This window comes from Athene cunicularia (genome assembly GCF_003259725.1).
Source record: "Athene cunicularia isolate RWA chromosome 2 unlocalized genomic scaffold, athCun1 chr2_part1, whole genome shotgun sequence".
In the NCBI taxonomy this organism is placed as follows: domain Eukaryota; kingdom Metazoa; phylum Chordata; class Aves; order Strigiformes; family Strigidae; genus Athene; species Athene cunicularia.
Genome location: NW_020799095.1, coordinates 14,528,845 through 14,552,631, shown reverse-complemented (window position 1 = coordinate 14,552,631; position 23,787 = coordinate 14,528,845). Strand labels below are relative to the sequence as shown.

The window sequence follows — 23,787 nt, the reverse complement described above, 5'->3', positions numbered from 1 at the left end:
CAGTTACATCTTAATTAGTGTGCTTTCAGCTGGGCTTCCATGAAAGGCTTTTTGTTTAGAAAGATCAGGTAAAGGTATAATTTATTTTTCCTTATCCTCCAGTACCAGCCTCGAGTGATTTGTTTTCCTCCATAGAGTGTTGTTTCATACATACGTACAGGTCAAGCCACAGAAAGGGAAAATGTAGAGGAACAAATGTGGAAAAGCAATGGGATGATCCCTAGGAAAAATGAAGCACTGGGTGGTGAGTGATCATCATCCTGAATGTCGGAGTGAGTGAGGAAGAGGAAACCTGCATCCAGGTTATCTCATCCAAGCCACCAAAAGTAAATGACCTGGTAAATAGTTGTATAATTTCCACTTGCTTTGATAGGCAGTGAATTATGGAGTAGGCATTTTACTTCAGTGTTCACAGATCCCAGCCCAAAACCATCATATTTCTTTATGTCTTTACACCACCACATTTAGAGCACTTCTCTGCCTGGTCATGACCAGGAAAATGAATGTATTCATTATGTTAACCACAAATATTAGATTTTTGATTTGAGTTCAAATTTAAGCATATTTTACTGATCAAAAATTTTCAGTAAAAATTCAGTTTTACTGATATTTGTGTATATTTTAATTTATTTTCTCTACAGATGATTCAGACCATCAGGACTCTAGTTGAAAATACAGATAGCTTATATGAGAAGATAGTACAGTGTCAGAAAGCAGGTAAGTACAAGATGTTTTTTAAAAATGTTGTAAAAAATTTACCGCATTTTTCTCTATTTCCCAAACTTTTTGATTGAGTTTATTTATTCAACTGTAGCAAAAAACCCTACCCCAAAACAACAACAAACCACCAAACCAAACAAGATATTGTAATTTAGGCATGTACAATAACAGTGAAAAGGACATTTCAAATCATAGAAATAAAATATCCGTAGAATTACAGCTTGTCTTTGGAAATTATGAGCATTTTATGTATGGACAGTAGCTTGTCAATATAGTCATTTCCACAAATGCAAGCATAAGATTACAGGAAAGAAAGTGAATGATCTTCCTGCACAATGAAATCTTTTAACCATTTGCTCCTATCTCTTTTACTACATGAGAACTTTTCCTCTTTTGTCATGGTAGGCTTAATGTCTTCAAGAGCTTTGGTGAAGTACCTTGCCTTCTGATAATCATGTGACAGTAGTTCAGATACATAGTCCCTGCATTTCTCTAGGTCTATTGGGTGGATACTCTCTGGTTCTGCTGATATGTTACTGTTTCATCTATTCAGAATAAAACTGGTTTTGCAGACAGTTACATGTATCTTCTGTCGTAGGCTTTTCAAACCACATGGATGCAGAAAGTCTGTTTTTTAAAACTTTGTTATGGCCTATTGGTCTCACAGGATACTCTGGATTTTTTCCTCTTTCTGATACATATTTGAAACAGATTGTGTAGTTAGTTCTTAATCCCTTCACAAAGTGCCTCTTTTTCATCTGATACAGTGTGATGTTTTTTTCATTTAAACATGACTTTGAGTTTTGAAGGTTTCCGTCTTATTTTGAATAGCATCTCTGACCTTGCTATTTAATCACATTTGTTTTCTTTTGGTCTTTCTTAAGTATTTTTTAAACAACATTACAAATTTACTCAGAGTAGTGATGCATCACATTTTACACCAGAAACAGGGAAGTCTTCTGGAGAGTCAGTCAAAGTGTCTATGACCATGTCTTGCATGACTTAATCAGAACAAAAGCTTTTTATGTACAAATACATTTTATCTATCTGATATTCAGCATCCTGCTGCTCCCATCATCTTCCATGATTTTCTTCCATTCTTTGATCTGCTTCTGTGCTCTCATATAAATTTCATTCTCTTTTCTTCATTCTCTTTTTCTGAAAAGAAAAAAATAGTGCTCTTTCACCCTTACCCTTCCTTTACAAACTCTTTTTTTGTTAGCAGTGTCTTCCAACTCAGATCATCAGCAGGAAGACTTACCCACTCTGAATTTCTAGAGCTCCCCTTTAGTCACAGCATGTATTCCACAGGCTCTGTGAACTTTAGTCAAACGATAGAACTGTCAAAATACTTTAAAATTTTAATTTGTTCTATTTCATAAATAATCATAAATACCATGAGTGACAAAATACTATTTCACATATCTTGTTGGTAGATGCAGAGATTTAGCTACCAAACTCAAAAGATATGCTGCCATAAGGACATTGTCATGTAGACTTGTATGCTTACTTCTTGAATCATCTCCCATTTTTGTGGTGATAGTGTACTATATTTTTTTAGCTTTGTCAGTTTCTCAAGCAGTTTAGATCCTTGGTTAGAGGTAAGACAAAAGCTAATTGCCTGGTTTACCTCATATTTTAGAATTGTTGGCCCTCAGAAAAGATGGCTTTCTACTAGCTCATACAGATTCCAGTAAGCTTTTGTATGTCTGATTTTCTTAAGTCTTAAAACCTTATTTTATATGAACTGCAGCTCGGTCCAAGAATCCTTTGTTTAAGAATGCTAAAGACTTAAACCCCATGCTAAATAGCAGAGATTTTGATCTCATTTAAATGAGAAACCTCCAGCATGGTGACATAAGTCTAAGTATGGATTATGTAATAGATCCTGCTATTTAGGGCAGCTTTAGACCTGCAGGGTCAAGGTACTCTTTAAGATGAATGAGCTGAATTGAATTACCTTTTAATATCAATGGTTTTCAAAGATTTTCTTATGACTAATTGATCTCATGATCCCGGTAGATGCCACTCTATTTAATTCTGAATAAAAGATTATACGTTTTCCTACATAGTTTCTTGATAAAGAAAAAGCAAAATTATGCCTTTGGGCTTTTTTGTTATGTGGCTCAAAGAGTGAAAAAGCTACTAAAACAAGAAGAAATACTCAAGCTGCCAATGAGAAGTAAATTTTTGTTGCCATGAATGGGTTTCTAAGAGAATTCTGTTAAATAGACAAAGTGGAATCACTCTATTAAACCCTTTTCTAACAAGTTTAATAATAAGACTTCTGGCCTCCTTTAAAATGAAGAACTAATTTAAAAATAAATGCACCATTATTTTTTACTTAGGTTGATGGCCTATTGAATAAGCAAAGGTACAATTCTTGAGATGGTTTTTTATTATTTCAGGTTCTTTGCTATTAATATTCTCCAAGAGCATATAACTGTAAACTTCTCTACTCATTTTGGTTCTTTAAAATCAAACCATGTAAAAAAAACTTACCTGTTTTCTTCATATCAGCATATTAATTTCATTTCAACACATTCTGTTCTTAATTAAATAGTTACTGAAAGCATTTTAGATACATTAACTGATGAAAAGATAAGGGAACATAACAATGCTTTGGTTTCCACTGTATTTCTCATTCTTTAACAGAATTAAGAAAAAAAATCTGCATCCCTTCAGAAAGATCGCAGTGCCATTTATTTTGTTGCTATTAAGGCAGTTAAAGATCCTGCAAGAAAATAGAGTGTAGGTGCTAAAGGGAATTTAAAGATAATCTAGTCCATCCCCTTAATCTGTTAAAGACCTAAAATGCTCCTGTATCTACAGTAAAGAATTTGAATGTCCAGGTCACCTTATCCCATTCCTAGCCTCCTTTGACCCAACTCATATCGTTCTTGTACTTCTCTTTTGAATCTTCCACTGCATTCTTTTTCTTTATAGTTTAAATACCTCCTGAGCTCATCACTGGTTGAAAGAGAGAACCACAGTTTAGGAATTCGTTTTGGTGTTCAGCAGTGGGAGCTCAAAAGGACATGTGATATTCCAAGTATTCATTAAATGATCAGGGAGGCAAATGATGAGTGAACGCAGTTTGCTGGTGACAAAGAATCATTGAACATAATCAGATGTAAATATTACTGTGAAATCTGGTGATGCTGAGAATTATAAAATAATGTGTGAAATTTAAGATCAGTAAGGGTAAATTAATGTGTGTAGGGGAAAAAGTAGCCTCAAAAATACCTACAAGAAATGGTCTCTAAGGTTTCAGTTTTAATTCAGGAAATGAAGTTATTGTATGCAGTTTTAACAGTGTCAGTTTACTGCTAATGTCATGCAGAAGTATGCATTCCAGCACCATGTGCTGATAATTCAGATAGCTTTTTTCTGTGTGGTTTTAGAGGTATAACCTTCTGCAGTCATCTGTTTAGCTAGAACTCTTGTTCAGGTTCTTATCTTCTGGGATCTCAGCTACACTATCCTTTTCTCTGAGTTTGACTGTTATAGTTTTGCTTTATGTACGTCATTTTCCTGGTGTCGTTTTCAATGATGTCTGTCCCTATGTTCATTTCTATACTTTTTCCTTATTGAACATCAGGACTGATCTGCTTTTACTTTTCTTGTGTTTACTCATTTGCTAGAAAGTTTCCACTACCTGATAGATTGTCAGCCGTTGTCATGCCTTCCATCATGTTGTCCCACAGGTTTATGGTAAACATCCACCAGGCTAGTTCATTTGAATTGTTTTTTAAAATTATCCCACAATTAGAGCTAGATTGACACATGTCCTCCTACCACCTTAACCAAAATAGTTTTCGTTGCTTCCTTGTACTCCCCACTCTTTCTTTATCCATCTGTTCTCTTTTTTTCTCATACTTTGATTTTAAGTTGTTGGAGCAGGGACATTATTTATTCCATCTGTACAGTGACTAGAACTGTAGGGACTTAGTTTATTAAATAATGCAAGTAGTAAAAGACTTAAAATTAGTACATTTTCTAACAGGTACTCCAAAGCAGCCCTTTCAGCAGTGTCAGAGACAGAATACAGCCTCAAGAAAGGGCTTATCCAGCCATTCTGGATGCTGTCAAAGATAAGTATGGTGCACAGTATCCATTGGGAAAAAAGTTATGTCTGAGCTACATGCAGAAAAAGATTAGGATGATGGCCACACAAGCACTGTAAATACTTCTTCTAGTTGAAAATTAAAGTAATAAAATCAATTTTCTTCAAATAACTACAACTCTCAGTTCCCCACTGTTGCTGCTTAAGCTTTTCAGCAAAATGACAGGTTTACTGAGCTGTTTCTTTTACTCTTTATTCCTGTTATTTGCATTCTAAATTGTTTTTTGACTTAGTGTCCACCAAAACAAAGCATGTAAGATGAAGAAAAAGTAACATTGTATGTTATATGTTATGTACAGATTAGATAATCCATTAAGAGAGGAAAAGAAATTGATGTAATTAAATCTTGAGAAGCACTTTTGACTGGGTATGTAGGCATGCAATTGAGTTTTTCCTCAAACAGTGAGAAGAACTGACTAGATCAGTTGTTCCCAGCATTTCTATAGTTATCTCTGACTTGAAAGAGAATTTGTGCTGTTCATGGTCTGGATACTGTGGGTTTTGTACAAGTTCATCAGAACTTGTTTATCCATGTCTTCTGAAATACTGCCTTTCATCACAAGTCGACTTTGTTTAGAAGCAACTGCATTTAAACTCTGGCTTCATATGTAGGGATTGAAGAAATGCTGCTTTATCTGTTACCATTTGACTTTGTAACTGGGCAATATTTAATGTGTTTGACTGCATCACTAGGACATGCTGATCTTCAAGTTAAATCTTAGAATTGGATCCTTTACTATATTTTTCATGAGGTTCACTGTTAATCTACAATATTTGCCACATCGCATAAACTCCAGCATCACCTGTTATGACTAAAACAGCACTCTGAGGCCCCTCTCAGCCAGTCTCCATTCTTCTGAAATACTTGCTTTTCCCTGTTTTCTCCTTGATCCCATTTTTTCGAAGCCAGCTATCAAATTAACTCCTTTCTCCACACTTGTCACAACATCATTCTGAAGGTTTATTAGCACAACAGACTGTCTCTGATAGTTAAGGAAAGGTGTCAATAGAGGGCATATTTGGGGCAATCCTTTTCTTTATATGTCTCTTAACTTTCCTTCTGTATTCAGTCCATCATTTTACCTCTTTATTTCCTTTCCTCTTTTAGTTTATCTGCTCCATTTTTTCTTCCTATTTGTCCTTTTTCCTCAAGCAACTCAATTAACTGTCTCCAGGTGCAGCTCCATAGCAGCTCAGGTTATACTGTCGTTGCAAATACTCCCTGTCTCTGTAACCCTGTTTTCCTGTGCCATGAATATTCTTGAAGCTACATTTTACTGGGGTATGGGCAGAGGAAAATAAAGAATTGCACTTAGATCAAATTAGGTAGATTGGTGAATAGATTTTTTTTTCTTTCTTTTCAAATCTCTCTCTCCATTGTTAATCACACTAGTCATACACTGTATTTTTCATATATTGGTCCTTGTAGATAGCTCACTGTAATACCTCGGATGGTGTTGGTATATTAGGGAATCTGATATATTCTTCACTAGAGTGGATGATTCCTAGGATGCATCTCCCATACTTCTAGATGTTCTTAATGATCTCACTTGCTGCTCCCAGGGCAAACACTTAAACTAACAGACTTTTTTATTGTTCTCCTGAGTTTTCCCCTTCACATGAAGCCCTTTCTTTCCTACTGTTAATGCTGTTATAGCTCAGTAAAAGGTCTGATCACATTAATGATCACTATGTAGAGGTACATGTTCAACTTTCAGCAACCTCAGTGAGCCAAAATGATTGGAAAATTTGGTTATGTACTGGAAATCACACTGAAGTTTTAAGAGGTTAAAATAGAATTCTTGATTTTAAACAGCCTTTCCCAGTGCAGAAATATCTACAAAATTAATCTATTATATTAGCTTATTGTTTCATATTTTTTGCATTCTACCTGCTAAAATGATTAAAGATGCAAGATTAATGAAATCTCTTAAGCTATAGATAAGTATACTAGAATGCACAAATACAGCAGGCATTTTATGTACTAAGATCATCTCAAAGACTACACTGTTATTCTAAATACAATCTAATCCAGAACAGTAGGAAAGGATGAGGGAGTCCCCTTATTCCCCCCTTGAACTATCTGTATCTGCATGTGACAACATAACTAGTACAACAGCTGCTGACTGAGACTAATCAACAGTTCCAAACCTATCCATAGGGGCAGGAGTTAGCTGGGCTCATTGACAGAGCTTTAAACTAGATTTGAAGGGGGAAAGGGGCAAAACATCGGCCCATCTGAAGTGCATGTATACCAATGCACACAGCATGGGTAACAAACAGGAGGAGCTTGTAGCCGTGATGAAACAGGAAAATTACGATCTTGTTGCTATTACAGAAACATGGTGGGATGTCTCCCATGACTGGAGTGTGCCAATTGATGGTTACAAGCTCTTTAGAAGGACAGACAGGGAAGGAGAGGTGGTGGGGTGGCTCTGTATGTTAAGGACTCTTATGATTGCTTCGAGCACAGGTGTAGTGAAGACAGGGTTGAGTGTCTTTGCATTAGAATCAGGGGGAAGGACAACAGGGCAGATGTTGTAGTAGGAGTCTACTGTAGGCCACCCACCCAGGACAGAGAGATGGATATTTTATAGGCACTTAGGTGAAATCTCACAATCGCTTGCCCTTGTTCTTGTGGGCGACTTTAACTTCCCAGACATCTGCTGGAAATACAACACGGCAGAACGAGACCAGTTCTGGAGATTCCTAGAATGTGTGGGAGACAACTTCCTGACGCAGCTGGTGAGTAAACCGACCAGAGAAGGTGCCCTGCTGGATCTCCTCTTTGTGAACAGAGAAGGGCTTGTGGATAACATGGAGGTTGGAGGCCAACTAGGGCACAGCGATCATGAAGTAATACAGTTCTCTATTCTTAGAGAGGTCAGGAGAGAGCTAAGCAGGACTGACATCCTGGACTTCAGAAGGGCTGACTTTGTCTCATTTAGGCACCTGCTTAAAAGGATCCCCTGGGAGACTCTCCTGAAGGGTATAGGGGCCCAGGAAGGCTGGACGCTCTTTAAGAAGGAAGTGTTAATGGCTCAGGAGCAGGCGGTCCCCAGGTGCTCTAAGAGAAGCCGATGCCAGAGAAGATTACCCTGGCTGAACAGGGAGCTTTGGCTGCAACTCAGGGAGAAAAGGAGAGTTTACAGCCTTTGGAAGAAGGGGCTAGCCACACACAATGTTTACAGAGAGGCTGTGAGGCTATGCAGTGTGGAAATCAGAAGGGCTAAAGCCCAGCTGGAAATTAATTTGGCCTCTGCAATCAAGGATAACAAGAAAAGTTTCTATAAGTATGTCAGTAGCAAACGAAAGTCCAGGGAGAGTCTCCATCCCCTGCTAGATGCAGGAGGAGATTTGGTATCAAGTGACGAGGAGAAGGCTGAGGTGCTTAATGCCTTCTTTGCCTCAGTCTTTAATAACAAGGTTAGTTGTATTGATGAAATCCAGCCTCCACAGCCAGAATACAGAGACTGGGAGAGCGACCCCCCTGCAATCCAGGAGACAGTCAGTGACCTACTGCATGACATAGACATACACAAGTCTATGGGACCAGACAGAATACACCCGAGGGTGCTGAAGGAGCTGGCTGGGGTGCTCGCCAAGCCACTCTCTATCATTTACGAGCAGTCCTGGCTGACCGGGGAGGTCCCGACTGATTGTAAATTGGCCAATGTGACGCCCATCTATAAGAAGGGTCAGAAGGATGATCCGAGAAATTACAGGCCTGTCAGCTTGACTTCAGTGCCTGGGAAGCTGATGGAGCAGCTCATCCTGAGTGCCATCACACAACACATGTGGGACAACCAGATGCTCAGGCCCAGTCAGTATGGGTTTATGAAAGTCAGGTCCTGCTTGACAAACCTGATCTCCTTCTATGACAGGGCGACCTGCTTATTGGATGAGGGAAAGGCTGTGGATGTTGTTTACCTTGACTTTAGCAAGGCTTTTGACACTTTCCCACAGCATTCTCCTGGCAAAAATGACTGCTCGAGGTTTGGACAATTGCATGCTTTGCTGGGTAAAAAATGGGCTGGACGACCGGGCCCAGAGAGTTGTGGTGAACGGAGTTAAATCCACCTGGAGGCTGGTCATGAGTGGTGTCCCCCAGGGCTCTGTTTTGGGGCCACTCCTGTTTAACATCTTTATTGATGATCTAGACGAGGGGATCGAGTGCACCCTCAGTCAGTTTGCAGGTGACACCAGGTTGGGTGGGAGTGTTGATCTGCTCGAGGGTAGGGAGGCTCTGCAGAGAGACCTGGACAGGCTGGAGCCATGGGCTGAGGCCAACTGGGGGAGTTTTCATAAGGCCAAATACCGGGGGCTGCCCTTGGGCCACAACAACCCCCAGCAGCGCTACAGGCTGGAGAGCTGCCAGTCAGAGAGGGACCTGGGGGTGTTGATTGACAGCCGGCTGAACAGGAGCCAGCAGTGTGCCCAGGTGGCCAAGAAGGCCAATGGCATCCTGGCTTGTGTCAGCAATAGCGTGGCCAGCAGGGACAGGGAAGGGATCTGACCCCTGTCCTCGGCACTGGTGAGGCTGCACCTCGATTCCTGTGTTCAGTTTTGGGCCCCTCACTACAAAAGGGTCTGGAGCACAGGTCATATGAGGAGCGGCTGAGGGAACTGGGGGTGTTTTAGTCTGGAGAAGAGGAGGCTGAGGGGAGACCTCATCGCCCTCTACAGCTCCCTGAAAGGAGGTTGCAGTGAGCTGGGGATGAGTCTCTTTAACCAAGTAACAAGTGATAGGACAAGAGGGAATGGCCTCAAGTTGCACCGGGGAAGGTTTAGATTAGATATTAGGAAGCATTTCTTTCCAGAAGGGGTTGTTAAGGGTTGGAATGGGCTGCCCATGGAGGTGGTGGAGTCCCTATCCCTGGAGGTGTTCAAGAATACAGTTGATATAGAGCTTAAGAATTTGCTGTAGGTGGGAACTGTGCTAGGTGAACGGTTGGACTAGATGATCTCCAGGGTCCTTTCCAACCTAGATGATTCTGTGATAGATGTGGGTTAAAAGAAAGCAGAGTTAATGAAGTGTTATAATCAGTGTGGTTGAAAGACAAATTTTGTAATATATGTTATTAGCTGAAGTGATGAAAAGTTGAACAGGCTTTCAGATATACATTCTCCTTCATATTTTAAGCAGTAGCATCTAACAATAACCATTACAGGTTGGGGAAATGGCTCTAGGTTTAACTAATTGTGTTAATTAGGCAATATGAAAGAAAAAGTTACCCAACTTCTCTGGAGCAGAAAGTGATACTAAAGAAAGGAGGTTACATTCCTGTGGAAGTGAAAGAGGTAATAATTACTATTGCCAATGAAACAACATGGGCTTAGCAGGATCTGAAGACTGGGAAAAATTAGAGTGTGCCATAAATCAATGTGTTTATTAAGTCTGCTTTCTAGCATTCAATAAAATCAGAATATTTTTTTCTTAGACTTTCATTGATTTCTCTTGAGGATCAAGGCTGATAAATAAAAGATGGAAACAGCAGTCTGTGGAAAAAAATCCTCTCCCTTGTAGTTCTGTGTTTCTGCTCTTTATTGACATAATTAATTCATTCTCCTACATGATAGTGGCTTAAATTCACCCACATTCAGAAATGTAGTCTGTCTTCATGGAGTAGTGTCCTTGTGGATGAAAGTTTTCCCTGCATTAGGGGTAGATACAAGAGTTGTCTTTTCAGACCAAACTTTTTAATATGTGTAGTCCAGGTTTTCTGTCTATTGTGTAGGACTACTGTTTTGGAGGTATACAAAAAGTGTTGGTGTGTGGGTTTTATGTGATTCATAGCTTGATATGTGTTTTGTTGACTTTGGCATCTAGGTGGCTAATGTCACATAGGAGTCTTCTTGAAAGTGTTTGAGGAAGATGGAGCTGGTTACTCAGCTCCTGGAAGTAACTGAGTTTTAATTAAGTCAAGTTCAGATGTCACAGATGTCCTTTTTGTAACTTCATAATAGTAAAAGCTTGGTGCTGCAGCTGTTTGAATCTCTTCTGGCAGTGGTTCCTTAAGAAGTTGGTGACCATTTTATGTATTAAGTGGTCCCCCAGCATTTAAGGAAGTGTCTTACAATGAAAACTGAGTTATTGTGATTGCGTGTGGAACTGAATGAGTCTGGATGGGAAGACTAAATATTGTACTAATTTAGTCCTTGCAGAGAGGATGGCTTTCAACTGGCTGTGATGCCATTGTCGTTTTGGATAAGAAGGTTATCTCAGGCATAGAATTTATCTTTGTTACTTTTAAAGAATAAAAGGGCAGCAGGCACCAAAATGTATTTTTAGCCATCTAAGTAGAAGCTGTATGTGGCTGGCTGTGTCTGGGGAACATTTCCACTTACTATGGAGATACTCCACATTGCCAAAGAAGTTGAAAAAAGTAAAAAAATACTGAACTAATGTAGCTAGTGTATTATTTCATCAAGTATTAATCTAAATATTTTGATTGCAAATTATTCAGACCTGATACTTCTTGAAGCTGAAGCACAGCACATTCAGAATCTGCAAAGAAATTCTGATTCTTTAGTTATGACGTAAATTATTTTAGGTGACCTCAGTGGGGAGTAGATGCTTGCAAGTACTTGAGGATCTAATCCTAGTTCCTGTTAAGATTTTTCGCAGTTAGTAGCGATCCTTAGATAATACAGAAGTGCTCTAAATATTAATGTGTTAAGGTCAATTTAACATCTTTGTGTGAAAAGTGTTCTGTAAGCAAAATATGTGATAATTTACAAGTATAGTAACTTCTGTTGCTTCTCTAACATGATTTATTTGTTTTGTTGTTGTGATCTGGTAGCCAGACTCCTTTCCCAATCACTTTTAAGAGGAAGTGTTTGTGAGGTTGAAATACTTGAGTGTTTAAGGAGTATAATCTGAAATAAAATATTAAGAAACATATTTAATGCTGTAAAAAATCAAAGCCCTGGCCTTTCAAATAGGTGGCCAAGTGTAGCAGTTGTATGTGCAGATTAAAACATTTATGTGGAAATGAGTACTTACAGGTTAAATTATTTCCTAGAATTATTTCCTTTCCTATATTACCATTTAACCTGCACAGTGTAGGAAGAAATATTTTAAGGTATAAAGTACTTTCTTGGATTTTTTTTCTGGAAAATAAGAAATCTGTGTATGCAAATTATTCACAGAAACTTTGTAAGCATTCAAGATGTGTATACATAGTAATTGAGCTGCAGTATGTGATAACGTAATCAAGAGCTGTATGGTATTTTCCTTCCATTTTAAAAATATTTAATGTTTATTTCATTTTTATTACTTATTTATTACTCTTTCGAAAAGTACTTTGATTTTAAGTCAAAGTGCTCTACCAAGAATGAAATAAAATATATTTGGCTTGACTGAAGTTAAGTGCTTACTGCAGTATTATCACTGTGTATTTTATATAGGTATAGACAAATATTCTTTGCTACCCATTTCATATTAGACCTACACAGTACATATATTTATTGCCAAAGTTTTACCATTGTGCTATTTCATTGATAAAGTTCTTTGTTGCAAGAAAAAAACTATACCAGGACGAGCCCACCTGCTGTGTAGTCATGTCTCAGATAGGTTGTAAATCATGCTCTTGGCAAGAAAGCTTTCATCAAAGAAAACAAATGAGAATGTCAAATAGAAATTTGGCTTTAGAAATACAGTATAGCAAGTGTTGTGTTCGTTGTTTTGCTAAGGATTCCTTGAAAAACTCTCAGTTAAAGGAAAGGTGTGAATTTATTTCCTATAAACTGAGGTTGTATGCCAGAGCACTTCTCTTTCTCTCGTGCTGCTTGAAGTTGTTGAAAAGGGGGAGAAAAGAATTGTTCATAAATTTTCAGCAGAGCATCTCGAATGTTAGGGTATTCCCAGAAGTGTTAAAGGCATCTAATGGATTCCAGGGTTGAGGGTGAGGGTCTGAGGGAAGGAAAAGCTGAGACAATCATGAAATTCAAACTAAACTAATCAGCATTAACTGGAGAACGTAATTTGTCACTGAACAGGATAATAATTACTTGGAAATACAGAAGGATTCCTTATGAGAATCCTTTAAATAATTGTACTGCAGAGGAGAAGGATATGCTGTGAAATCTTTAATTATGATTGGGGAAATTTGTTGGTAGTGTTTTGTTCAGTTTAAAAACCTGCTACTGAATCATGCTATTGCTATTTTGTTACGTATATTACAGTGTATTTACATGACTTAAAACAGTTTGAGTGAATATATCACTGAAAAGCTGGCCTCTAACATGGAAGACTTGAATCAGATTATGAAAGATGGAAGTGTTTTTGTTTTGCAAGCACTTAGGAAATCATATGACTTCTGTCAGCTGTCCTTTACTTACTGTGGACTAGGGGTGATCAGACTTCTTAGTGCAGTTTATGCAAAATAAGTGCCCTAATACTGCACAAGCAGAAACTCAGAAGGCAATCAAGTAATGATGTTTGAAACCTCACCACACTGTCAAAAGCAGTAGAGTTTCCACAGTTTAACAAGTTAAAGAAGGGCAAAAAGTAGGACCAGGCCAGTCAGGCTCACTTCAATCCCTGGGAAGGCAGTGGAGTAAATCCTCTTGGAAACCATTTCCAAAGACATGAAGGACAAGAAGGTGACTGGAGAAAGTGAACGTGGATTTACAAAGGGGACATGAGGCTTAACCAGCCTGACAGCCTTCTACAGTGAGGTGACCGTCTTGACAGAGGAGGAGAAAGCAGCAGGTGGTCTTTATTTTGACTTTACTGAGGCTTTCAACACTGTAACATCCTCACAGACAAACTAAAGAAGTAAATAGAGGCCAGGTGAGCAGGCAGTGAGGTGGGCTGAAAACTAGCTGACCAACCAGGCTCAAAGCGTTGCGATCAGCAGCATGGAGTCCACCTAGGGGACAGTAACTAGTGGTGTGGCCCAGGGGTTGATACTGACACTACTAGTACCTGGATGATGGGGCAAAGTGCATCCTCACCAAGTTGACAGAAGATACAAAACTTGGAGGAGGTTGGAAACAGCAGGCAGTTGTGCTGCTACTCAGACGGATTTTGACCAACTGGGTAAGCAGGCTGACGGGAACCCAATGAAAAGGGTTCAGCAAAGGGAAGTGCCAAGTCCTGTACCTGGAGAGGAATGACCACATGCACGCCCCAGTGCAGGCTGGAGGCTGAGTGGCTGGAAAGCAGCTTCAGAGAAAAGGACCTGGGTGTCCTGGTGGACCAGCAGTTGCGGCAAGGTCACACCTGCAGTGCTGCATACAGGTCTGGACTCCCGAGAGACACACAGACGTATTGGTGAGGGTCCAGCAAGGGCCACAGAGATGAATCATGAATGGACTGGAGCATCTTTCACATGAAGAGAGACTGAGAGAGCTGGGACTGTTCAGCCTGGATCAGAGAAGGCTCAGCGGGGATCTTGGGTGGTCAAACACCAGAAGAGCTTGCCCAGAGAGGTTGTGGAGTCTCCATCCTTGGGGATATCAATACCCAACTGGACACAGACTAGTGAAACCTGCACTATCTAATCCTGCTTTGAGCAAGGCAGTTGGACTAGACGATCTCCAGAGGTGCTTTCCAACCTCAGTGCTTCTGTGTAAATAAGGATTTTAGTAAAGTTGACGTATCTGTTCTAAATAAGTTTTGAGAACTGAGCTTTGTGGCTCAAGACAACAATCAATAATATTTTCATTACATTAGATAAAAGCATTTGTGCAGTGGGCACAAATTAAAACCCAGGAAATTCAATCTGAACACAACAAGAGTACATGTCCTATATAATCCTTGTGATCTCTTAGGAACCTGTGGATAATATCCTTTTTAACATCTGCCGATATAAATGGAAAACAAGAGTAACTTGTGGGTTTTGGATTAAGCAGGTGGCATATGCAAAAGTATATTAAGAGTAATAAATCAGGTTAGTATTATGTCTCTTATTGTCCAAGAGCTCTCATGCAGTTCAAAATTACTAATGGACTAGTAATTCCAGAAGCAATTAAGCCTCATAAAAGTAATTTGATTACTGTATTTTAAGGAGAATGAGACCTGAATTTTTACTTGCAAGGAGTTAGAAAATTCTGTGTGTTTATAAAAAAAAAAAAAAAGACATTTAACATTCTATTTTCTTTGCAGGCTTATCATAAAGGCACTTTTACATGAGTTTATATGAACATATTTTTCATTTTATTAATTCAGCTGTAAATGAAAAGCTCTTTTATCTTTTTCCCTTTCTCTGTTCTAAGAAGTCGGGTTCATTCTGGAATTTAACACTTTTGTTGGTACTTTTCAACTATTAATGCATGAAATAGTTCCAAGGCAAAATGCAGGAAAACCTGAAAACAGGCAAAATGCAATCAGGGACATAGGGAAACAGAAGGGAAATACTAAGAGAGATGTAGTCAACAGTTGTACTGCATTCATACTCTAAATTTAAGTTGTCTGTATATTGTGTAGTATCTTTCATTCCATTCAGCAGGTGGGAAAACTGGGACTAAGAGGTACAATAATCCATTTCAATTTATCAGGCAAACTAGTAATAGAAACAGAACTAAAATTCAAATTACTTGCCCTTGTTTCTGTATTTAGACTTAGAGTAGGATAGCTTTAGTTTAGCATGATAATGAGGAGTTGCCCTATCCAGTCTGTAAGAGCTGTCAAGGATAAGGGGTGATTAGTGCTATTTAAGCAGGAAGCACTTGTTTGCTGAGGGTTTACATGTGTGTGCCCTGGTAGGATCATCTGACTTAGTTTCATTTTCTGGAAAAGGACACTAAGGTGTTGCTGCTAACTGCAGGGAATATTTAGCTGGAGTAGAATGGCTTTGGCAGTACAGAACAGAAATAGGACATAGCATGAGTGTAAAGAAGGGAGAGAATCACCACAGAAGGTGGTCAATGAACCAGAAAAGAGCTCTTCTGGCTAGCAGAATATGTGGTCACCACTGTCTCTGTGTTTGTGAGATACTAGTGACTTTGTATATGTAAGAATGGTCTGAAATCTACAAAGCAGCAATTTCACATTGATCATGCAGGCCGTCACCATTATTCTTATTCTCCCTCTGAGCGGCTTCAGTTCAAGGTTATTATCGATCACTAGTGCCCATGGATTTGAAGACTAATATTTATAAAGGTGGAAATGAGGTACAGAACTCCTAATGTTTAGAAATAGAGTCTCAGAATTCATGGTGCAGATCAGAAAGTCTGTATTTTTTATGGTGGTTCTAGAAATGTAATGCTGTAAATATAGATCTGTGCATAATCTTTCCGTGATCATATTGGGATATTATTTTTTTGGTTGATATGAACAGGAAATGACTACTTGGAAACAGTGATGGATGAATGAACTTTCATTTCTCACCTGGTTAGAAATCTGTTTTGGGGAAATATAGCATAAATGGTTTACTTGAGCCTGTACTCTAGAGGCAGAGCTATGAAGAAGTATTTGAAGTAATAATTATATAGTAGTTTAATTCAGAGAGAATAATTGCCATTTATTTTCCTTGTAGGCAAATTTAAAATAGCATGAAGGGCTAAAAAGAACAATCTTGTCTTTTAAATGAATTTATGAATAGTTTTTAAAATGTGTGTGTGTATATATATACAGGAGTAAGATAAGGGAATATACAGTGAAAACATTTAGCCATATTTCTTTCTTGTAATGAGACATGAGGGTGGGGTAGACAGTTTACAAAGAATAGATACTACAGTGTCCTTAAAAGTTAGTCTACTCTAGGATTAACAGCCAATGTAAGTTTGTAAGGTTACTCCATGATAATTAATGACATGTAAATTTTGAAGCATATATACCCACTGGGCCAATAGAAGATCTCGGTCAATGTAGTTAAAATGATCATTTGTAATTAAGTTATAACTTGGTTTTACACTCGTAGGTGTAAGTCACAACCACTTGCCAACTTTTGTCCTCAAAATACCCTTTATGTTATTATTGATGGAGATCCTGAGAGCACAATTTAATGTATCATTTCCATAGGAGAGTTGCTGTAATGCATGTTGGGTTGATGTGTGTACTCATGGAAGGACATTTTACTTCCGAAGGAAAATGTTTCAAATTTATTTTTATATGACTTGTAACAGCAGCATGGAAAGCAAGTTATTTTTCTTTTATCTGTGCAGTGTGCTGAGTTAAAACTAAAAGTCTGGTCACTCAAAAAATTTTTTTGCCAAAAATTTTTGGTTTGGACTTTATCAGATACAGGTTTTGTGGACACAGTAGTTTACACGGGTGTGGTAAAATGTCCTTGGTGGTTCATTTGGCAGTCTTCCTTCACAGTTAACTCCTCTTGTCCTCAGGGATATGGTGAGAAGGTTATTTTCTGGGCTGACCCCAGCATATAAACTGTTAACTTGACAACCATGATGTAAATTTAGTGCATACAAGAGCAGAGCACAGAATAGATTTGTTGGGATAGAGTACTTAATGAAATTACTGTTTCCATTCTGTAGCAACTCACAGAAAGGTTTCTACATATGGTGCAACAAATTCAGTTCTGCTTAAAGAATATTTTTGTATAATAAATATTTGCTTGGCTCCATCTTTGTATGGCAGTGACCCAACAGGTACTTCAGTGTGGATTTTGACTTAGAGACATTTGTGTATATTGGTATATTGTATCATGTTGCACATTACTAGATCAGATACATTTGTGCTTGAAGAGTAAAATTTCTGAAGCTTTTTCACAGTCCTTTTGCCTTGTTTGTTTCAAATCACTATCTCTGTTGTCACAAAAATGCATTAAAATAGATACTATATTTCTCTCTCTTTTATTCTCCACAGCGATGGAGTTTCATGAAAATCTGCACAATATAGGAGCAAGAGAAGGTTTAAAAGAAAGAAAACTGCAAAAATCAGTAGAAAGTTTTACGTGGAACATTACGATTTTAAAGGTAATGTGTCTTCCTTTGGTTAGTTACTGTATTTTTCCATTCACAGCTGACATTCTAATATTGTTATTGGTCATTATTCTGTGTCACAGTTCAACTGGATTTATTAACTTCTGGAACCGTATTCAGTTTAGTTCATATAACCTGAACATACAGCAGATATGAATTCTCAGATGTGAATTCTCAATGTGAATTTTTCTTTTCTGTTGTTTTGGGGGGGTTGTTTAGTTTTATTTGTCTGACATTTTCTTCTTGGAACCTTTTAACATTAACAGGATCCACTGTAATCTTGAACACACAGGTGAAACAATGAGTATTGATTTCTGTGAAGTGACGCAGACTGGGAGGAATCTATGCTGCTGTTTAAACCCTGCTTTGTGATTTGAAAAGGAGCAAGAGTGTTAAGGTTAATGGAGTTATTGAAAAACCAAAGGGAAGCTGTTGTTACTGCAGTCAGTGATGAATGGTGATTAATGATACATACAAATTATATTAGTAATCCAGACTGGAGTAAGTTGAGTGTATATGAGCTGGAGATTCTCTTTGCATTTTGTTGAGTGCATTTGCTTATGTTTTGACACAACAGTATGAGATGAAGTAATAAAAAGCTTTCAGCCAGAGAGCCTCAGGAAACTAGAATGTGGAACAGTTCAGGTTTCTTACCATTTTGTCTTTCATCTCAGCAGAGTATATAAAAATTCATAGAGATAGCAAAACTACTTCCCTTAATTTATTCCCTTGACACTATCCTTCTAGCCCAAATTATTTGAGTTTTGTGTTTACATCCACTAATTAGTTCTTCTCTCCCACTCAGTCAAATATTTCATCATGACATTAAACTATAAAGTCTGTTTTAATTATAAAGAGAATTATTTTCTCCCACATATTTTCTTATTTTTAGTTCTTATCGAAAATAGAATTCCCTCTTGCCTCTTCTTACAGTGAACTACTGCAGAAAAGTAGTTATACACATGCATTTCTCCAGCTTTCCACCTTGGTTTCAACTGTTAAGTTTTTCACGGTGTTGCTGGCTGCTCTGGTCCCCCTTGTGTTATACCGCACAATTCCAGTGCAGAGGAGAATCAAAAAGAGGTCAAATTTGCTACAGTGTATACAGTTAATCCATTCTAAAAGTATGTGTGTAGCTTCTGCTTATAGGTAAAAGGACCAGACTATCACTTCTCCCTCATGAGTTTCCTGAAGACAGTGTATGGGATGTGTCAAGTACCATTCCTGTGCCTCCTAGGGGATAGAGAGGAGGGGAGTCAGTTCACTGCGTTTGGACAAATGTCAAAGAAATAAATTCTTATCCCTTCTTTACTTTTTTGTCAAAGGTATCAGATATTAGTTTGGGTAGGCAAATCTATTTTAATGCTGCCTGACACAGCAGTACCTTTGCTTCATCTCCATTCAGAATGTAAAGGTTGGGGTGGGGGGTGGGGGGTGGTGGTGTTTGCAGTTGATGAGTGACTGAAATGTGAAGTCGTGATTTCTGTGTAAGCCAGGAATCAGTGAAGCCACGTGGTAGATCTAGCTCTTCAGAGCACTGAAGGGCTTTTGTGCATATCCTTAGGATTAACCTAATTACGAAGTGAGAAGGTCTTCCTTTTGAAGAGATTACTGAAAAAATCTCTTCAATGTTGACTTGTTTTTTTTCTGCTCGCAGGTTAAGGTGCTTTCTGTAGGAAGGCACAATTTGTCCCTTAATTAATACTTTATCGAAAGAATTGGTGAGGTGTTTAATCAGCCTGTGGTTGAATCTTTAACAGGAGGTGCTACAGAAAGTTCTGGTATGTTGTTAGGTCTTAAAAGTTATTTACAAGTATTACAGTTTGTATAGGCATCTATTCAGTGCTGTTACTCAAATTTAGAAAGAAAATTAGAGGTTGTGATGGGTTTGAAGTAATACATTGGGCTTTTTAACTCCAAACTCTGTAGGCTGTAATCATAACTTCTCCTGTGTTGCATAATTAAATAGAAAGTTTATCAGTTTCTAAGACACTATTCTTCCTGTCTGGAGAAGATGACCTGCAGTCATAATTTTGATCTAATACTGTGTTTTTTCATTTCCATTTTTCCAACTCTCTAAAAAATATGCAAGGGCAGGGATAGAAAGTGAATTCTCATATTTTTTAGAGTAAAAATTGATCAGGAGAGTGAGCCACTTCAAGAATAATTTCTTTTTTCTGTTGAAATCCCTTCCTACATCAAATTAATTTCCCTCTTGATCAGCACAAAAATAAAATCCTGTGTATTCAGGGGCCCCAAATTTTGCTGTTCAACTAGACAGCTGACCAGCCAACACACTTAAGGCAGTGCCATGCTTAGATGGATACAACTTTTTATTCTTCGTGTAATGAGGACCAGTATTTTAAAAACATGGTGTCTTGACTATGATTTAGGAATTGCTGTGTGGCTCTGAACAGCATTACTAAATAATTCTGCATGAACACCATGCTCAGCATCCTCACAGAGGAATCACAGAATGCTCATATGGTGTGGCTGATGTATTTTCCAAACCGATTAAGCTGCATTTTACCCTCAAGGTACATATTGATGTTTTTTTTTTTCAGTTGGGACATTTTGACTTCAGTTGATGCAGTGGAAAATTTGATGAAATAACAAAGTGGACAGCTTAAGTCTAGGGGAACTCTTTGTTTAGAACATCAGGCATAGCTATTAAATATCTATATGTATGTGTGTGCGTGCATGTGTTGCAATTACTATTTTAAAGGATTTTATTTTTCCTAATTTGAAGACGTGGCCAAATTTATTATTGTTATAGTATGTTTGAATTGAGCTGAAATATCTCTATCCAGTCGTTGTATGTGTGTATGTACACATTCACATTCTTATGCACCCCAGTATATGCATACTCATTTAACTTCAAAAACACATATATGCACACTCATTTAACTTCAAAACATCACTTAGAGTAATTTTAGTTTGCTTTAGTGAACTTTGTTGCCTGAGAGATTTAGACATTGTACAGTGTAGAATATTCCTCTTTCAAATAGACAGTTTGCAAGATCATTTGCTGGTAATTTCTTTATTATTATTACTCATATTTAATAGCACTCATAATCTCTAAACATAGAAAATAATATTTCCTGCCAGAAAGAGTGCACAGTTGAAGAAAGGAAATAAGTGCTGTTGCAGCAGACTCCTACAAGCAACCTAGTGTAAAAATTTAGATTTTTCTGACTTAACAAAACGTTGGAAAAAACCTCTATAGGCTCATAATTTGAGATGCCCATATGAAGAGCATAACAGCATCTTTGCAACAAAGAGAGCTGTTCTAAACACATAGGGAGAGTTCAGTGGAAGTACTCAGAATGAAGGTGGGACTCCTAACTCCAGCATTTGTTAGCCTCTTGGTGGCTGTGAGTTTTTAGACGTCACCTTAGACAACATGAACTACTTTCTCTTGAAAGAAATCCCAAGGCATTCAGTTCATGGCATCTGTTATCTCTGTAATGACATTGGTTCTACACCTACATTATTTTTATAAATACATTTATAAATCAAACATTCAAGGCACTTACAGGGGTACAACTTCTTAGGGTTTTTTTTAAAGTAATCTGAATTTTATGGATCAAATCTACCAGGAGAATTCAGACACCACTGTTGTCACCATGGGGCATTTGTAAAACCTCTAATAGCTGCTGCGTAGTCCTCTGGGTACTCAGAAAACCTCCAGCATCCCAGTTCAGTTTAAATATCTAAAACTACTAGTCTCGTGATGTTGCTGGACTGTTGGGATTTTGTCTCCTAATTAAACCCATATTTAGAAGTCAGGAAGTTAAGTGCTTTGTGTCTTGATTCTGTAAAGGTACTCAGAGCATGTCAGCTAGGCATGGAGCACTACAGTATGTCCCATTGTACCTAGCAGCCACTGCTCAGAGAAACACTTTGAGCAATGAATACTGGCTTCTTACTTTTCTTGATAATGAGCCTTGGGTCCCAGAAGCTGAGCTAAAGCCCAGTTGTTACTGATACAGTTTCTTGGGATTTTTGGGGGAAAGGGTGCTCATGCAGTTATTTCAGATGTCATGTCCACAGTTTTACTTTCATGTTCACACACTCACTGAAGAACCTGTTAACCAAAAATTAAGAGTGAATACATACCAGATTATGAAGGCGGCTGTGCTGAGACATTCTAGTAGATGCTATATCCAGCTGACTCTGAAATATTTCATAGGTATGAGAACTGATAGACCATTTTGGTTTTGTTTTTAATTACCTTTCAAGAGCTATGATTTAAAAACACTGACTCTTAGCTGAAAGCTTCAAAACAAACAGAAGATTTTTAATGTTGTTTTAAAAAAAAACAGAGTAGTTGACGCAGGCATATTGGGATGGAGAGGTACAGTGGATATTTAATTGATTAACATCTTTTATTGTTTTGTTGTTGTTTATTAAAAGCTTATGAATGAATATGAGTTATGTTCTTTGAGGTCTTTTTCAAGTCTGCCTCCAAGACAGCTTGGTGCTTGATTCTTTTTCTGAAGCTTGTAAACATCAACATGTGAAGTAGGTATTAAAGTTACATAGTACTCAGTTCTGTTAGTGAATTTTAACCGTGGTGAAGAAAAGGGAGCAGCGATTGCCATCTGCTGCTGTGAGGACAGTGCTATCGCAGTGCTCTGCATTTGTGATGTGCAAGGCCTGTATTGGTCCTGTTCCCACTTGGGAATTATCACAAACTGCCTGTTAACCACAGTGCTGGGAGTAAATTCGGATTCTCTGGTGTGTTTGCCAGACAACACTAAGGAGTAAATTCATTTACATTTTGAGTTATCTGAGGTGAAAGCCTGGCAAGTGCAGCTCTACCATACAGTGAGGAACATATGGGTTTTGTTCTGCAGCTGCTCCAGATTCCAGCATTGAGTTGTCCCTACAGATCAGCTTTGTTTCTTTGACTGTAGGTTTTTTAATACTTCCTTATGATGAATCTGCTTGACTGAGGTTTGAGACATTGGTAGGTTTCTTGTATTGGCTTTACAATATGCATTTTATCACAGTAAGTAGCCTACAGCTATTTGGGACTGGTCAGAAGGTGAAAGACCTCCGAGTAGTCCATGGATCTGAGAAATTCCTGCGTTCCAGCTTGTAGTCAACTGACTGTGCTATTAACTTACTTCTTAAATCAATGACACTCATTGGGAAAACCAAGATCTTACATAGCTTTAGAATGCATAGAAATGTGAGGAATTGAAGCTGAAACTTGAGAGCCCTTCAGCAAGAGACATTTGATATATAAGTAGAAGGAAGGTCTTTGAGTTCTTTTGGGTGGGTGGGGGGAATTTTTTCAGATCTGAATGACTTTTTCAGTTTTCTACCTTTCAGATGCCTTGTATTACTGTTCAACAGTGTGCACAGTTACTACAACTTGAATTTTTAAGGTGCATACTGCTTTTTTTTCCCCCAGTGTATGACTTGATGATGGTTCATCAACAGAGCTAGGCGCTTTACATCAGTTGTGCAGACCTGTCTCACTTGAGCTTGTGCCATATTTGGTAGCAGTGGTTGGCTCTTGTTTTATCTTCGGATCAAGACATGCCAGCAGATAATGACAACACAGTCGGTTTCACAAACAGTTTTCTGAGTCCAGTGGCATTCAGAAATCAATGGCTTCATTCTAAGTGTTGAAGAGAGGAATGCACACAGATTCATTTTTCTATTTCACCCTGGTCTAAATTTGATCCCACTTGGCTGAACGTGTTTAGTGTGAACCCCTCTTGTCTGCAATAATCCAGCCCCTTATCCTAGATCCTCTCTTGGCTACAAAGTTCATATTCCCTTATCCGTCTTGTCCAGACACTCACAGTTCCCTGCAGATAATCCGCTCATACCCGCTTCCTCCTTCCCTTCTTTCCTCCATCCAGTATTCTCTTCCCATTTGGTGCCTAATTTTCTCTTCTGGCAGTTTTTCCCATTGCTTTACAGTTCGCCTCCTTTAGAGATCCTTCCTGATGAATCTTAATTTTAGTTTTCTCATCACCTTACCTGATTTCAGTGTATTCTACAGTCTTCTCCCTGCTCTTTCCCACCCCCCC

At 38.3% G+C, this 23,787-nt stretch overlaps 1 protein-coding gene across 1 annotated transcript in view; it reads left to right on the top strand.

Annotated features, from left to right (window-relative positions):
• PLCL2 (phospholipase C like 2) overlaps window positions 1–23,787 on the top strand; it is a 109,801-nt gene that overhangs the window by 81,419 nt on the left and 4,595 nt on the right. The window contains exons 4-5 of the mRNA XM_026842051.1: window positions 642–717; window positions 17,622–17,731. Of these exons, the coding sequence (XP_026697852.1) occupies window positions 642–717; window positions 17,622–17,731 (186 nt within the window). The remainder of the gene's footprint in view (window positions 1–641; window positions 718–17,621; window positions 17,732–23,787) is intronic.